The following is an 18,745-nucleotide window of genomic DNA, read 5'->3' on the forward strand; positions in this document are numbered from 1 at the left end:
AATTAAGTAATCGTAAAAAGGATGACTTTAAAATAAAGACTGTTTATTTATTAAGAAGGTGTCCAGACGGTAAAGTTTGAAATAAGGAACATTTTGGTATAACTAACTCAATATGTCGTTTTTTCGAATTAGTGTCTTCTGCCAGAACAGTGACGATATTATCACAATATCGTGGGTTACGTGCCAAAAGTAGGTATGTCTCGAAATCGTCTTATGGAGTAATTGCAATTTGAAGTTTGACATGCCCTCTAAAATCAGGTATAATGCTAGTTTCTTTATGCTTTATTTGCATGTTCTATAATATATCGAATGACCTTGATTTTTTTAAGCAGACACATAATCCGTTGTTAACTTTAAATACATAAAATATCGACTTTTGGCAGCAACCTATATGTATGTATGGAAGAAAAATAATCGAGATCATCCGATATTTAGAATATGTACATAAAGCACACATAATTTGCATTATGCCTGATTTTAGGCGACATGCTAATCTTTCAAATTGCAATTATTTTATAATATGATTTCGAGACTTGCCAACTTTTGGCAGTAACACCATGAATTGTATAGATAATGGATATAGGCAAATAAAAAACTTTTCGATACGTAGAAAAAAAAGAGTCAACAACCAACTGTGGGTATTAATGAAATTAGTTAGAATTAAGATATTGAGCTGTAATTAAAAATAATTAGTAAGTTAAATTATCGGTGATTAATAACAATTATTTTACTTGTTTAAGAAGATACAACTTTTTTGTATCTTGGTCGATGATTGAAAGAGTAACTTTCAAACATAATTCTTTACCGAGAAAATTTAAATGCGATTTTATTTTAATATTTTAACGAGAACTTTTCAAATTGTGGGTAAATAGTTAAGTAGTACTTTATATATATATATTTAATAGAATTAAATAGAATTGATAAATACGTGAGATAACAAAAAACGCGAAAGTTATAATGCTCTTGACAAATGTTTCAATGTCTTACTGGACAAATCAGTAACTACAGATTAAATTATTCAAAAAGCAAAGGGACTACTGAATAAATTTATTGAAGAGTTTTTAGTATTTTCGAGAATATATGACGATAAAAATCTATAGTACTCGTAGTCATGATTCGCACTCAAATTGATGCGTGACGGCGTGTAATATGTTTCCGAATATAAAATTAATATAGCATCCAGAATTATTTATCTCTACATTAGGAACAAGCGCGAACGTAGAAGCAGATCCCCAATGATAAATTTATAAAATAATGTTATGGGATAAACGATAAAATAACTTGCAAATTTGCACATTTTTTTTTTCTTTTTTGAATTATTAATAACCATGTCCTTGCTTTTTCGTACAAGGTGGTTGTTAGTAATTTTGAACAATCACAAACACCCAGGCTTTGAGAAAAACACATAAATGTTTTTGTCATGACTGGGAATCGAACCCAGAACGCTCGGGCGGAAGGCCAGCGCTTTACCCACTGCACCACGAAAGCCGCCAAATTTGCACATTAGATAATGCCGTGTAAAAAGTTCGTAGGTCCTAAAAGGTTTGTAGAGCCTAGGCACGGTGTCTAACTAATACGATGGTCCTAGTTTGAGGATTTCGAGAGGCGTCAAAATAATATTATAACCAGGGCAGGTCCTAACATGTGCTAGGCCCGATTGTAGCACACGCGCGAGGCCTCTACGTATACTATTAATTGTTTGGACCAGAACCAGACTTCTCCATTCAGTTCTAAGATAATTAGTGTTAAAGTTATAGATTCATTGAAAAAAAAAACTCAATATTGTTTCAGCGAAATACCTGACAATTTATCAAATGAATTCCTTGAAGGCTTGTATTCACTGTTATCTGTTGAAAAATCTTTTTCTTCCAGCATTTCACGATTGTCAGACTTGTCCGCCATTTTTATGTGGAATATACAAATATAATTATTTTATATGATTGTAAGAAATGACTGTATGTTGTGTTGTAATAATAAGACAATTTTGAGTGATATATATTTTTTTCCGACCATGTCCGATCCTAATATGATCATATGGGCCTCCACAGAGAGGAGGTTTCTATTAACAGATTTTATTTTTTACGAGAAATGGATGTCAGCCACTTACTCAACCTATTAGGTCCATACCCTGACTCACACAAATTGAAAAACAATATGTGTATTTGCCAGACCCAGGATTCGAACCTGGAACCCACGGCGTGATAGTCCAACGCTTAAGCCGCGCGGCCACCGTGGGCGTATAGTGATAGTTTAGTTTAGATATTGTTTGAACCTGACAAAAAATGAATATTTAATAGCGATGAGATGTCTTTCTCAGTTTTTTCGTATTTGTGGGTTGGACAAGTCTGGGTTTAATCCACACAATTAACCTATTAAAAACGCATGAAGATTAAATAATTAACAGATACAATTGCAAGAAAGAAAAATAATGGCCGTTTTTATTCGTCTAACATTATTGTTTTGTACTAAATCTCCCATGATACGAATCAGCTAATTTTGAAAGTGTTCTTAAATACTGGTTCTGGATAGCGTTATTAGAATTAGATTAGTCCGAGCATTAAATCACTCCACTCCACACGGGCTTCGCGTTTAAATAGAATTCTTTATTGAATTTAAAAAACATCTTGAATCTATAGTTTCGATCTTTTTTATTGCGATTTTTGAAGTTACTTAGGAGCGAGTGATAGCGCCAAATCGGTCCAATTGCTCGAAGACCACTACGGAGAGGAGACGCCCGCATCTACAAAGACCCGTTTCAGACGGGACACCGGTGTCGCGCTCGATATAATATAGGAGGCCTTTGTCGCCCTATAGCTAATGAGTCAACGCGTGTCCGGTACACTTTTCCGTCGGTCGCTACATTCTCAAGCCGCCGACAGTGCTCAGTGTTTTTATTACCGCAGACAGTTTTATGTTCTAATTTATAACGCGAAATTATGCGTTGACTCATTAGCTCTGGAGCTTTCATAAACATAATAGAAATGTCCCTTAATTCGAATACAAAGGCCTCATATGTTATATCGAGTGCGACACCGGTGTCCCGTCTGAAACGGGCCAAAGTACCTTCGGATTAAAGGCCGTCTTTTAGGTTTACGATATTCGAAGCCAATTTATAGATGAAAGACACATCAGAATTTATACCGTATAGATTAATAGCATGCAACAGCTCAAGAGCCAAGTTTATAACTCGGGTCAAATGTATTCTTACGAGATGAGAGGCATCCGAAGGACCACTGCAAAGTGAATTTCACATTAACGACAGTCGCACGGCCGAGTTATATAAACATCAAGGAACTGCGGAGGCTTCCATCATACCAGACAATCATTGTCACCGACCCGTAAGACGCAAGCCAAAGCCACAGCAAGACACAGAATCCAGCCACCACCAGAATTCAGCCCGATGCCTAGTGGCTCTGGAGGCCGAAACGGAAGCCGCCGCCTACCTGGATTGTCCTGCTTGAGGACTACTCCTGATGTAGATGCTCAGTCTGGGCGCCGCTTCTATAGACTGTGCAGCCGCGAAGTCTTCGGTCAGGCTTCTCGCAGCCTCTGCATGTCGTGCGGCCCGCCGCTCCCGACGCCGAAGCTGACGTTGGAGCCTACCCGGATCACCGCCACGCGGAGACCTTCTGTGACGCCTTGTCGCCGATTGAACATTAGCTTCAGTAGTTAATTCACCAGTACAACACTTAACCCATTTAAAACATCCAGTGTACCGTACCTACCGTGCAACTGCGAACACTTAACTGCAAGTCGTATATCATCATATAACTTCAGATCAAATCAGTGTGACAGATCCGCGAATACGCGTGTGCCGAAACGCACTCGTTCTGCATAACTGAACTACGGCGAATTGTTTTTGTCCAATCATTTATTTAATAAATTAATTTTGTAAGTAGAGATTTGGCCTCGAAAAAATGAATGTTTCTCTTTTGGCAAACCTTATGTTTTTAATGTATACCTGATCACCGAAAATCATTTCATTGAGTTGTAGCAGAATAATAGTCTTCTGTCAACGACTTAAAAGTATTAAGACAACGTATACATAAATTTAGCAATTGAATACATATTATGTGCCAAAAAAGTTTCATTATTTTACTTTTTGGCCTCGTATGAACAATTTCTAATATGTGTCACCCGACCTTTTACTTCTGACATACCTACAGAAATTGTTGAATTTTTTGAAGGAATAAAATTTTGATTTCGTCAAACCATTTCGATTTCAAGGTTTCAATCAGACGTTAACGACTTATAGTGACGGTGTACGAATAAGAGACCTAGACGGCCAAATAGTTTCTATGAATAATCAGAAGAGAAGGACGGGCATGTGTCAAATCTAATCTGGAAAGCTGTCGAACTGACATATTGTATTTTTAGACACAAATATATTTAAAATTACACATAACATCAACAAAGCACATTTATTTTAATCCAGAAGAGCATTTATACAGCGTGGACGACCTTAAAAGATTGTGGGGTTAACAGAAGAAATGAGTTCGTGGGATATAAAATAACATTATATTTTTCCAACTTTCAATCTGTACACACTGTGCCAACAGCGTTTATGCTTAAAACTTTTTTCCCGACCATGTCCGATTATAATAAGATCATATTATGTGCCTCCACTGAGTGGAGGTTTGTATTAACAGATTTTGTTTTTACGAGAAATGGATGTCAGCCACTTGCTCAACCTACTAAGTCCATACACAAATTGAAAAAAAATATGTGTACTTGTCAGACCCAGGATTTGAGCCTGGAACTCACGGCGCTGTAGGCTGACGCTTAAGTCGCGCGCCAATAAATATATTTTTGAAAAGTTAACTTGTTTTAACTATAATATTATGCATCCAACAAAGGTCATTATTTTTGTGTAATCCTATGAAATAACACTTTGGAAATACCGTAGAAAGCTAAGACCAAACAATCCCAGTTTGATAGAAACCCTACGGTCTGAAAAATAATTTGAAAAAATATAGAGTCAAAAGAAAACGCTGTGTGCACTTTTATGGTAGGCCCCATTCTATCAATTTTTTGAAACTTTCAAATCGCTTTTAGAAATTATCTCAGTGCACCTGTATAACTAATTTTCCATTTTTGAATTAAAGGATATTAGATTCTTATGCGCCGGCTATACGTCAGCGACTTGCCTGCGCGGTATAGACTTTACAGCGCTTTTAGGTTTGTGCGAGCTTCCGTTTCCCGTCCATACACACGGGTAGGGATTCCAATCCCGGGATCCCGGGTTCTCGAGCTATTTTCGATACCTATGAATCCCGGGATTGATAAACATAATCCCGGGATTTCGGGATTGATTTTTTTATCAATTTTTATGGAAAATAAAATAAAAGCGAAAATAAAACAAAAAAATACTTTTAATAAAAAATAACTACATTAGAAATAAACTGAGTTTGAATGAAGTTTGATTTATACCCATGTATAGGTTGCCGATTCATTTTATTTTTTCACATGAATTATTAAAAATGAGAAAGATTGGAAATTCTACTAGGAGTTCTACCATGATATCATACGTTTTACGGCAGTTTCATGTTTGGCTGACTAATTAGATTTATGAAGCGGAAAGGCCATAAGTACGCCATGATTATTTGCTTTATTATTTTAAATCTCGCTAATCCATTCATTATGTCTTTACTATCAGAAACAGCAATCTCATATTAAATTCACATTATTATTTATATTAAAATATTATTTACTCCATTAAACTTGTGTATTTCCAAGATTGAACGTATACAATATTAACAATAAATGTATAGTATAAATTATACTAGATTTATTTTTGACTGATTTTATCAATGTTATTTGTAAATATAAAAATTTTATATTAACAATGAAAAAAATGCCAATCCCGGGACTAGTCCCGGGATCTCGGGATTGTCAAATTGTAATCCCGAAATCCCGGGATCAGAATTTTGGCTCGGGATTGGATTCCCTACACACGGGCTTCCGGATACAAACCGGTTTGCGCAGGTAAGCTTGTCGTAAGGCATGAGCGTCAAGCCGGCGCTTTAAGGATTCTCGAGAAATAAAAACATACTTGTCTCAATATTTCACGAAAAATCTCTATCAAAAGCTTTAAATCTGCAATTGATAACAAAGGGGAAAGACCATTGACGTGAATTAAAAATGTATTTAGGCGATACCGTTTGCCAAACTCGATTAAGGTCATTTGCTTTAGGGCCATTCTACACGAGTACGTGAAGCGCCACGGATTAGCAACTACAGACTGCACAATCAAACAAAACCAATAGTTTATAATAATTAACCTGTTTACACGAACGAGGAAGGGTTCGGAAAACGGGCGACGACCGGAACGTGTCGGGAGGCGTTAGCGATCGGCTACCCTATTGCACCGATTACAATATCATGCCATTTCGTCATGTGTTATCACTTATCAGTCACAGTGCTTGTGTTTTGCTCGCTCAGATTAGCCGTTTCTATATAGTCACGTGTAGTAAATTTTGAGGCGTTCGGTAGCCGGTAAACCGTGGCGTTTCACCCGCTCGTGTAGAACGGCTCTTTCAATAAGGGTAGAAATGTTAAAAATAACAGATCTTAAATAAATAATAAATTAAGAATTGCGAACAAAAAAAGAGCATTGTCAATTATTTTAAAATTTCGTTTGAATAACATGTTTGGAGTTTCCAATATATTATATACTATATATAGTATATACCTATTAGCCAAAGGAACACTTAGTAAACCTAGTAAAAGTATTTACATGTTAGTTATCTACATACTTGTTACTAAAACAATAGCACGACTTTTACACTACTAAAAAAATAACAATAGAATATCTATAACAAGAATATTATTGTTTTACGTATAGATTGTTTATATTAATATATATATTATATCGACTGTATTTTAGGAAAAAGGGCGTAACCTTCGATTTTTCGAAAAACTTTGCTTTTATTAGATATTAACAACGTATCTAAATACACGTTCTGTAAAAAGGAAGTAAGCCGCAAATGCCGAATTATTATCTAAATTCAGGTTTTAATTGAGCTTTAATTAAATTAACTAAAATAAAAACTTAAAATAACCCTTAATTTGAATGATTTTTCTGTAATAATTTTCTTTAATTATTATTAGATCAAATAGATATTACACCAAATCATCAATCATCTTGCACCCAATGTCTGTGCCTTTTTTTAAGTAATATTGTACCAAAATCATTCAAAAAACGTTTTTTGCCTCTCATGTAAAATTTGTTCTGTGAGGGTTACGCATTTATTCCTAAACAACGTCGATATATATACAGAGGCGGCTCTACCTTAAGGGTTAGTAGGGACCATCCCCATATCGTTATCATGTCAACAATACACGTCCGATATTTTTATCATTGTCATAATATACCTACTTTATTACGCTGACCGGATCACGCAGTCTTATCCCGTCGCCACAGTACAAATAATCTAGTTCTACAAAGGATGTGAATGGATTAGCGTTAGTGTACTCATACTGGGGAGCGAATCAAATAACCCCTATATGAAACTGATAATGATAAGTCTAAAATAATCATTATAATTAATTAAGTACGCTTTTCAGGTGTGATTAAGTAACGACTGAGATAATCATATTATTTATTCTAAAAAATTACTCATTTTCTCATTTATAAAATCATATTATTATAAGTAGCTTGGTACATATTGTATAATATATGAAAGTATGTAGGTATGTAGATTTAATAATTAATGGCTAAACCCCACCACCTAGAAAGTCGTCGAGCCGCCACTGTATATATATATATATATATATATTATATCTATATTTGCGATAAATATATTTTAATATTTACGGTATATGAATTATGAAAACGTAAGTTTAATAAATTTCAAGACTACAGCTAATTTTTGAGTATAATTTTATGTTTTTATGGTATTAATATTGATAAATAATTATGTTTACTTACTTGGGTTTCTCAGCGGCGCCAAAAGTTTGCAGAGTGATACCTTCTCCATTTTTCACGGACATCTTCTGCAAAGATTCAGCTGCCGTTTACGCAGAACACGAGTTGTTAAATGTCTGAAACAATACAATAACAATATATTATAATATATATGTATATAAATACCACAGAACAGATAATAAATAGAATACAGATAGGCTATATTCAATACGCCGCATGTTGAAGCAAGCTTTTGAATGTGTAAGTGTCCTACGAAAATGAAGCACGCATTATGCACGTGCAATAGTGTGTGTGATACATGGGCCCCACATAGTGGGGGCGGACAGGGCTCTGGCCTGGGGGCCCGGGCTCAGGAGGGGCCTGGTGAAGCGAATCGACCAGATAAGTGAGATAAACACACATCACAAATTTGCTTTAATAGTAAAAAAAGGTCGCCTGGGGTGCTATTTTCTTTCAATAATATTATTTAAAGTTATGTGGTTGTACGATACAATTTTTAATTGTGTATCAACACTCGACATCTCCATAATTCGTATGGATGTATTAAAATATATAATAAAACACTATACAGATTATTTTTACCGCGTACATACTGCCTTTATTCTTAGCGATAGGTAGGGGGGCCCGCCAAAGATCCTAGCCTGGGGGCCCGTTTTACGATGTGGGATCCATGGTGTAATACACCAACATTAAATGAGCGTAAATGCATAAACCGAGAACAGTTTTCAGTATTCGACGTAAAACGTATTCTTGACACGTGCGTAAGTTTAACACGGATTCTTCCTTACTCGAGTCGGTTACCTGCTATCGCCTTACCCGTTATGTATTTCAGTTCCCATTATTTCTGAGTTCCCTGATAAATACTAATAATTTTGTACGCAACAGGAAAGCTAGCTGATTCAACATTCGTCAAGCACTTTAGAGAGCGGCTATATTGTTGATCTAACTCAGCGCTGTCCAACTGGTGGACCGCCATTTTTTTTTGCGGCCCGCGAGCTGTACAGCAAATTTTTCATCAAGCATTGGGGAGCAAAACTTTGTCAGAATTAATATTTGATAATAATTAATATGTCCGGTGAAAGAAAATATAAAATTGTGTTAGTAATTAATAATACTAGTAATTAAACATACTTTTTCAAAACAAAGAAATACTGCTTAATTTTAAATTAGACACCCTGATTGAAGATTTTAATATAAGATTTTCTTAATTTAATGACCTTAAGCTGAGTATTAATTTATTCAGTGATCCATTCAATATCGATATTAGCTCTGTTGATCATAAATATCAATTGGAATTATGCGACCTTCAGGCTGACCTATTTATTGCATCTCAAATCATTTTTATGTTCGGAAGTATATTTATTAATTTCCTCATTTGCCTTCTATGTCATGAAATACATAAAATCAAAATATAGAAACAGCTTGAAGGACTCCATGCTTGAAAATATAATTAGACTTGCCACAACAAATGTTGATATTGACATAGAAAGAAATTGTTGCTCAACAACTAAGGTCACAATGCTCCCATTAAATACCATATAAGTACGTATAAGTATAATATACTTTGTTTTGTAAACGTAATTAATTTATGATGAATAACATTTTTTCCAAAAAAAAATTTTAACTTATTAATATTATTGTTTTTATTATTTCTAGTAAAGTTATGAGTTATTTTTTTTTTTTTTTTTTATAAAAAAATAAGTTTTGAATTGATATTAACTAACTTTTCATTTACCTATCCTCTTTGGCCCCGAAATGTTTGCTAAAAAAAATGGCCCGCGGCCTAAAAGAAGTTGGACAGCGCTGATCATGATATATCGTAAGTTACTGCCAAAAGTTGGTAAGTCTCGAAATCAGGTTATCGAGTAATTGCAATTTGAAGTTTGACATGCTCTCTAAAATCACGCTTAATGCTAATTTCCTTGCATTTTATGTGCATGTTCTTTATATCGTATGACCTAGATTTTTTTTCTAGCATACAAATTTATATAATATACATACATAGTCCGTTCTCGCTAAATACCTAAATTATCGACTTACAAACGTTTGGCAGCAGCCCCACGTCATGAGGCTACTGCCAAATGTTGCTAAGTCTCAAAATCATTTTATGTAGTAATTGCAATTTGAAAGTTTGACATCCCTATAAAATCAGGCATAATGTTAATTTCTTTGTGCTTTATGTACATGTTTTATATCGGATGTCCCTGATTTTTTTTCTAGCATATATATTTAGATATATACAGACACATACACACTTTGTTGTTAACTCTAAATACCTAAACTATCGAATTACCAACTTTTAGCAGTGGGGTTTCACGGATTTGAAAAAATACTAGTCGGCAGAAAAAATGTTAAGAGTTTTTTGTAATTAAAAAAAAACCTACATAAGAACTAGCATTTTCAAAAAAGCTATTCTTATTAATATTCCTTCCATGAGAAGAAAGATTAAAATGAGTTTATTAATTATTTGTTTTACAACTAATAAATTAATAAGTCTAAAATTAATCCTAAATTCGTGTATAGCGTGAATATATTGGTAAGTCTAAAAATATCAATTAATTCTCAGGGCAGCTATTTGTACGTTTGGCTTTCTCTGATAAATCAGATTATTATGTTTTTGAATGTTTTGTAAATTATCAACAAACTAAAATTTAAAAACCAACAAACCACAGAAAACCAACTTTACTCGGAAATTTTGTAATCGCTTAAATAGCGTACGTTACATTTATTTTATTATTTAAAAGAAATAAGGCTCTAAAGGCCAGCATATTGATTTTGAGGCGAATTTATTATAAATATTTTACAATAAGTTTTAAGCTATTTACGGTTTCGAAACCGTCAGGCAGAAGTGGGGACTGATAGAGTCTATAGGTACATTGCGAGTGGGGTGAGATTCAGAACATGAAGTACATCGTGGAGTCATGCTGCATGTCTGTTTTACCTAGAGGAGTTTCAGCCGTACATCAGTCCAAACCCGAGGAAATTGCGTGGATTGAAGCCTAACAATATGTTTTGTGACTGGTTCTGGGATTTTATTTTTCTTTTTGATCCTAAGGTTTTTTACTGTCGCCTAATAATAAACGAACTTTTAACTGTTCAAAAACTTGGCGCCTTGCGGAGGGGGGGGGGGGGGGGGGGAACTTCGCTCCCCTGGGCCTCTCAGATGACGGTTACTTAAACCCTGACGGCTAAAATTATTAAACATGGAACATACTTTGCCTACTGATTCTCTGAATGCTGGTTGTCCGAATTCGAAAGAAAATTTATTTGTCAAAGTACTTAACCGAATCAAACAATTTTGTTTTTCGACCATGTCCGATCCTAATAGGATTATATGGGCCTCCACAGTGTAGAGGTTTGTATTAACAGATTTTTTTTTACGAGAAATGGATGTCCGCCACTTGCTCAACCTATTAAGTCCATACCCTGACAGACACAAATTGAAAAACAATATGTGAACTTGCCAGACACAGGATTCGAACCTGAGACCGGACCGGAGATCATGAGTAAAACATGTTCCATATTAAATAAAAAAAAAATTGGTGTGTGTACTTATGTACGTGCGTTAGAAGTTATACTTCTTTGGCGTAACAAAACAAAAAAAAACTTGAGATAACTAGCTACGACGACTAGCTCTTAATTATCTTGTTAAATTACACACTCAAGAAAAAGGACCACTTATTAGGGCGCCGTTGGTTTATTTCTATACGCTTTAACTTATATTACTAAATTATATAATTATTTATCGTTGTTTTTAATTTTAAAGTAACAACTGCCACTATGACGTTTAATAGATTGTTTACGTAAGGAATTTAAAATGGCCGACAATAATAAATTCGCTGCCTAGGCAACGGAACAATTCTTAACTATAATATTATACTGTATAATCGTCACGATTGCATTATCATACTGTGGCATAAAGGCAGTGCGTTCGGCTGATAACCGAACAATCGGTGGTTCGAATCCAATCGAGTGCGTTTATTTTTGTGTGAAAAAATAAATTAAGTGTTACATGTCACACGCCAAAAATACTCTTTGATTTGATTTTCCAAACGCGCCTAAAGAAGTATAAAGAAGTACGGATATAAGTAAATCCGGATAATCGAGGTTCTACTATACAATGATATTATGACACATGAATAAAATAAAACCTGACTTATTTATTTAACTGTGGGATGTCAATAGACTTATTTTCTATAATGTGAATGTGGGCCACCACCTGTGGGTCTATTCTATACTTATCGAACACTAAAGTGATAAATAGTATCAAACTTAGGGTAGGTTTGTATCAAAATATTAGCACTTATTGTAACAATTACACGAAGTTGGTTTTTATTGTTGCAATAAGTGCGATATTTCAACAGCAGCAAGATAGGTGCTGTTAAAATATAGCACTTATTGCAACAATAAAAACCAACTTCGTGTAATTGTTACAATAAGTGCTAATATTTTGATACAAACCTACCCTCAGTATGATAATATTTATTACTTTATCACTTTAGCGGTCGATAAGTATAGAATAGACCCACTGATTGACCTGATGCCTCTACGCTGTATGGCGTAGACGCGTAGACCTCTACGCCATACAAAAGCCACCAAATGCCATCACCATCAGCTGAGGTCGATCTACAGCTCGATGAATACCTCCCTTAGCTATACTATTTTAGGTCCCAAATTATACACTGTCACGTACCGATTTCATCGATTCTGCGGGTTGTAGAACAGTTGTTTAGTACGTCATGGATACTATTGTATACAGAGCGTTGGAGCGGAACTCGGAGCAGGAGCACTGGAGCTATGGGATTTTACCTGGAGCACCGGAAATTTATAGCGCTCCACTGCTCCGGATGTTTTTTTATTATTAAATTTTCGTCCTAAAAACCAATGAAAATAGTATAATTTGACATTTATTTTTGCAACACTGGAATTATTTGAAATATGGAAACACTGCCGTGATCACTGAGTGATAAATAACCTAACTTTTTTGACAGGAGAGGCAAAAAATGAGAGACGATTTGCTGTCAGCTTTTGTTTAATAGAATTAATAATGAAAATGACAATTATTTTAACCTACTTATTAGAACTTTTTACCCGGAGCGTAGCCGGAGCAAGTATTAGGTCCCGGAGTGGAGCTGGAGCGGAGTAATTCAAAAAAGGGTCCGTTCCAAAACTCTGATTGTATACATAGCTGCACGCGTCCTGCAGTTCCATTTAATCAACTTAACGTAATTCACAAGTAACTGGATATACTATATACATAATATAGATCATGTTGATACATATTCTTATAAAGACAACATCAGAAATATAAAGGTATGTACATAATACCTAAAGCGTAGAGCAGCAATACCGTCGAGCTCAAGCTCATTACTGGATAAAATGCATGTTTATTTAATCTAGTGTATGGGTGGCCAACCTGCGGCCCACTGGGTGTCAACTTGTGGCCCGTGGAGCAATGAGAAAATAAAAATAATATCAAATGCTGCCACTAGATGTGCTAATTTTGCAAATTGAGATTCAATACTGGCTCAAGATTTCAAAAAGCACCGTGTGCTTTTTGCTGCATTTGCAACGCCATTCTCCGTAGACGTGAATTTATTACCGGGAAATTTACAAATGGAACACTGTGAAATATGTTGCGATGAATAGTTAAAGGAGAAATTCCATCAGGTTGGTTTGGAAGAGTTTTACAAAACATATTTGGACAAGGAGACATATCCTACATTTTACAAACAAGCTCTAATGATGACTTCGCTATTTGGAAACACTTACACGTGTGAACAGCTTTTTAGTCGGATGAAGCATATCAAATCCCGAGTGAGAACACGAATCACTGATGTGTATTTGGAAAACTGTTTGGGTGAAGGAACAACCTCACTCGATATCGATATTGATGCACTTAGTTTTGCCACACAAAAACTAACTTCTCACTAAAATTGATTATTTTAATATTATTTTGTTTATTTTTTATTATTTAAAAAAGTCTAATCTAATAAATATGTTTGATTCTGATTCTGATTCTGTTTTATTTTATTAATATATATAATATATATTTCTTTTTTGTTTTGTATTATAAAAAAATCGGTTTTGCGGCCCGGTAGGAAATCTCATTTATAGAATCTGGCCCGGCTGCTGAAAAGGTTGGCCACCCATGATCTAGAGCAAGAGTCCGATATGACACCAAAATTATTGACAAATAAAAGTTAATAATCGACGTACTAAGGAATAAATAAGTACAAGTGGTGGGTATATAATTAAAAATAGCAAGGGGTAGTTTTTAGACACCACATATTTATGCGTGAAACCGAATTTAAATAATATGTAATCAAGTATGTTGTATTCACTCAATATTATTTGCGTTTTAGCAGCACATAACTTATAATTCATTTTCAAAAACGTAAACGAGTGTGCTTTCTTAATACCGAAAATTCCGGTATTTTGGGTTTTTAAAACCGGTATTTCGGTATTGATAAATACTGGAATACCGGTATTGCAATCCCTACCTTTATTACTGCTCTGGAGGTCTTTTGAGTTACTCGCAAATACAATAATGTCATCCGCAGGTGACAGGTATTCGCTATTAATATCGATTCGACTGCTATCCTAACCAAGTCGACTGAATTTTTCTACTTGCAGATTTTCCGCCAGTCACGATTGCACGTTAAAGAAACGTAAGAAATCCTGCTTAAACCAAAAACATAATAGTTTTGGTATACTTTGGGCGATACGACGAAATTGTGCAGAGTTTTTCATTCATACTTATTTGTTTTCGTTGGATTAAGGGCGGACGTGCTCAGCGTGGGTCAAAATGGAGCTTTTTTTCTATTTTTAAAGGATGATCCTCGACATTCCTTAATACTTTGGACGCGGAAGACGCACACGGCGCGTAATGACCAGGCGGCCGATCGATGTAATTAACGTGCATTCTAAAGGGGGCAATTAAAATCTCATTATCTCTTCAGCAGCGAAAGCGTTAAACGTTGTAGATAATCTATTTATATAATTTCGAAGCCTTATTATCCTTTATATTTATTTTAAACATTTGATGACTGCATAATACAATATAATAATACAATATAATAATAATACAGCATAATACAAATAGTATTCTTTTAAACCTCTCGCTCTAATGTTTTAGAATATAGTCATATTTCAGTACATAAATGTGCAGTGGTGTAATGTCAATGTCGATGCATTGTCAATGTTGATGTATGTCCATGAAGAATAAAAAGGTGTATTAATTACTGCAGTGAAATATATCCTTTTATAATAGTCTCAAGTAAAAATCCATTACGTATTGTTCAATGAGATTTAAGGTGACTATTATAATACAAAGAAAATCAATGTCATAACCCATCATAACAATGGGCCAATGATGGCCATTATAGAAGAGTTCATTCCAATTATTATATTTTTATTACATATTTATCATATAATTATAATTGTGTAATTATTTATAAATTCCAGCTGAGTATTCTGATAAGTGATAATAATAAATAATGGTGACACGACGCACGCTCAATAATAAAGTGACCTAACTCAAAATTTGAGTTTTTGGGTTATAATGATAAACCGAGTTAATAAAACACCATCTAGGTATTGGGCTAAAATGTAAAAACATAGATTCTTTCAACGAAAGAGTGAAATACCAATACATGGGTATCTTTCACACTTACCGTTTTCATCAACTGCCTGCGTAATAAAGTGACTCACTCTAGGGACGGCAGGTTATATGAAAGTATGGTGAAGCAGGCTAGTATGGTGACGCGGGCTGGTAATCAAGTTGCCGCAAAATTTCCACCTTAACATAATATTGGTACGTTATAATGACCAAAGTAAATCCTCCGTGATGCACTGATTTTTTTTTTATCGCGACGCTATTTCTCGTAAGTTGTCGGTATTGTTGGCCTGCTTCATTCAGTTGTATGAGAAAGCCGATTCCTTGCCCCTCTTTTTATTTAATACCTCTATGGACTCACTACAGTTTATGGCGTTTTTCTAAAAAAAATAAGGTAAATTTTAACATGAATATTTCATGATAAAGTGACTTATTCGTACTTATGTCCCTTTTTTACAAAAAAATGTTTAAATGTGTTATGACTAATTAAGACATAATACAAAATATGAGATATACATTTAGGTTTTTTTTATGTAGGTCGTTTTACAATTTACAACGTTCAAAACAATTTGGAATATTTTGTAATGAATTGACTTAAAATAATATATTATATTTGTTTAAATCCCTACAAATAATTAATAAATTGATTAAATTACTTCAGTATATATATCTCAATTTGACAAATTATCATTATAAGTCCTATACATCCTAAAATCAATATTTAATTGATGTGTACATAAATCTGTTTTTTTGGCTTTCGTGAAAAATCGCATTTTTTGGATTAGGTCACTTTATTATTAAGCGTGCGATGATATAATAGGTTACTTTATCAGAGGGTGGAAAGTGTAATGGGCACAGAACAGATAATAAATAGAATACCGATAGGCTATATTCAATACACCGCATCTTGATGCAGGGTTTTGAATGTGTGAGTGTCCTACGAAAATGAAGCATGCATTATGCACGTGCAATAGTGTGTGTAATAAATACCCCAACATTAAATGAGCGTAAATGCATAAACCGAGAGCAGTTTTCAGTATTCGACGTAAAACGTATTCTTGACACGTGTGTAAGTTTAACCCGGTTCTTCCTTACTCGAGTCGGTTACCTGCTATCGCCTTACCCGTTATGTATTTCAGTTCCCATTATGTCTGAGTTCCCTGGTAATGGGTTTATAATTAGAAATGGTACATACTCAAATTACTAACCTACATAATAATATATGTCAGTGGCGAATATTGGAGGTCAGCTATGGAGATCTGACATCAATAGTGCACACTGGTAAATTGTATTTTTTTTTCAAAAATACTGCACAATTACATAACATAGCTGTTTTAGATTATACATTGGGTATATGTATCCCGCCCTTCTAATAATAATTAGATACCGCGGCAGAATGAATTAATGAGGCAGAATAAATCGCAATTTGCTGCGTTGGAAATCGTATTTTGACCAAATATTTCTTTATGAAACAGCTTTTTCGTCATTATTAGTTAGAATAAATACCTACAGGTATCGCCTTTCAACACGGACTTTGGAGGGAACTGTACATATTAGCATTTTTAACGTACCGGACATAGAATTGTTATGTAAAAACATGCAAATGCACCTCTATCTTTTACCACGTTTTTATTAGCTCGTATTGTTGTATGTCCAGTACAATTTTTTCTTGTTTCAATACAAATGTTGCAATCAATTTTTAACTTACTTCCCGACTAGCTAGACATTTGAAACTTTTAGAATATATCAGAACACGGTGCCAATGCATTATTTTAATACTTTTAGCCGTCTTTAAGTAGAATTGAATTCATTTTTAGTTAATTCTGTTTTGTATGGAAAGTTATTTTGGAAAAAAATCGTAAAAAGTAAAACACTATTATTGGTTGCTAAGGGGGTTCCTAGCAACTAAATTATTAATATGTACGTGCGTTACTATGGAAATCAATATGAAATGTCAAAATGTCATTTCAATATTCTCACTTCAATATTACGACGACGCCGCATTTCGTGTCTTAAGAATCCCCATGATTGGTATGAGTGCAGCTCCACTAAATTGTTCCGGGTAGCAGACGACAAATCTAAGATCGCCTAGGCTAGGGGATGGCACAACAAGAAGAAGAAGCTTTTATTTAATTTCTTCGTGGTTTTAGATTATTTTTTATGGAGTGATACTTGACTCCCACTGGAATACTTTCCTGTTATCTTCAATCAACAGGTGGGTTGTTCAATTTTCTGTTCCATACACTGAGAACATCAACTACCAATATAACATTAAGAGTACAAAGAGGCATACAAGACTTTGAGGAGCTCCTCAGAGCATCGATTCTATTATTATCTTCGTAACATCTCATGTTTATAGAGTCAAAGGTTAATAATTATATGCGGAAAGACACAGTGTCGGTAAAAATAAAAATTAAATTGACATTTTCGCAACTGCTGGAAGTTATATTGATGTTTTTTTCTCTGGAAAATGATTGTTAGCCATCCACGCATTTTCCATTGGTCCCTTGTTTTGTATTAAGCATATTATTGCATTAAAGCGAATTCTTTATATACCAGATGCACATAGCGAAAAAATGCGAAGCTTGGAATTTGGAACATATAAATTAGTATCTGAAAACATTAAAAAGTAAAACATTTTTTATTTTAAGTCGAAGATAAACTGTGAATTGGTTAAAAGATCCTATCTTATTATTATTAAAATTTCTAACTAATTCATAGTTTTAATATTTTTATATTAATTTAAAAAAAAGCATCGACTTTTATAAAAATATAAATGTATTTATAACTTGAAATCCTTTTTAATTATATCAAATCTTATTTAGGTATGGTCCCAATATTGAATCTAAATTTGATATAAATAAAAAGGATTTCAAGTAATACACATCTATATTTTTATAAAAATTGAGTTCTCCAGAGTGGAGGTTTGTATTAATAGATTTTCGTTTTGTTTTTCTCGAAAAATGGATATTAGCCACTTGCTCAGCTTATTAGGTCCATATTCTGACTCCAAACACAAATTTAAAAACAATAATATGTGTATTTGCCAGACCCAGGATTCGAACCTGGGACCCATGACATTATAAGCCGACCCGTAAGCTGCTCGGCCATCGTGGGACCATCATACAATACAGGTATTGTGATAAATACCGAACTTAAAATTTATTCAAAATTGCAAAGTATGTGCAAAGTATTGCAAA

The 18,745-nt window shown here is 34.2% G+C and overlaps 1 protein-coding gene across 1 annotated transcript in view; it reads right to left on the reverse strand.

The window, feature by feature from the left end:
• LOC147079440 (proton-coupled amino acid transporter-like protein acs) overlaps positions 1 to 18,745 on the reverse strand; it is a 68,034-nt gene that overhangs the window by 27,705 nt on the left and 21,584 nt on the right. Inside the window, exon 2 of the mRNA XM_085960466.1 lies at positions 7,931 to 8,043. Coding sequence (XP_085816592.1) covers positions 7,931 to 7,992 — 62 coding nt within the window. The 5' untranslated portion in view covers positions 7,993 to 8,043. The remainder of the gene's footprint in view (positions 1 to 7,930; positions 8,044 to 18,745) is intronic.

Source organism: Rhyacophila brunnea, unplaced genomic scaffold, assembly GCF_057557595.1.
Source record: "Rhyacophila brunnea isolate RB1 unplaced genomic scaffold, BYU_Rbru_1.0 scaffold_1, whole genome shotgun sequence".
In the NCBI taxonomy this organism is placed as follows: Eukaryota; Metazoa; Arthropoda; class Insecta; order Trichoptera; family Rhyacophilidae; genus Rhyacophila; species Rhyacophila brunnea.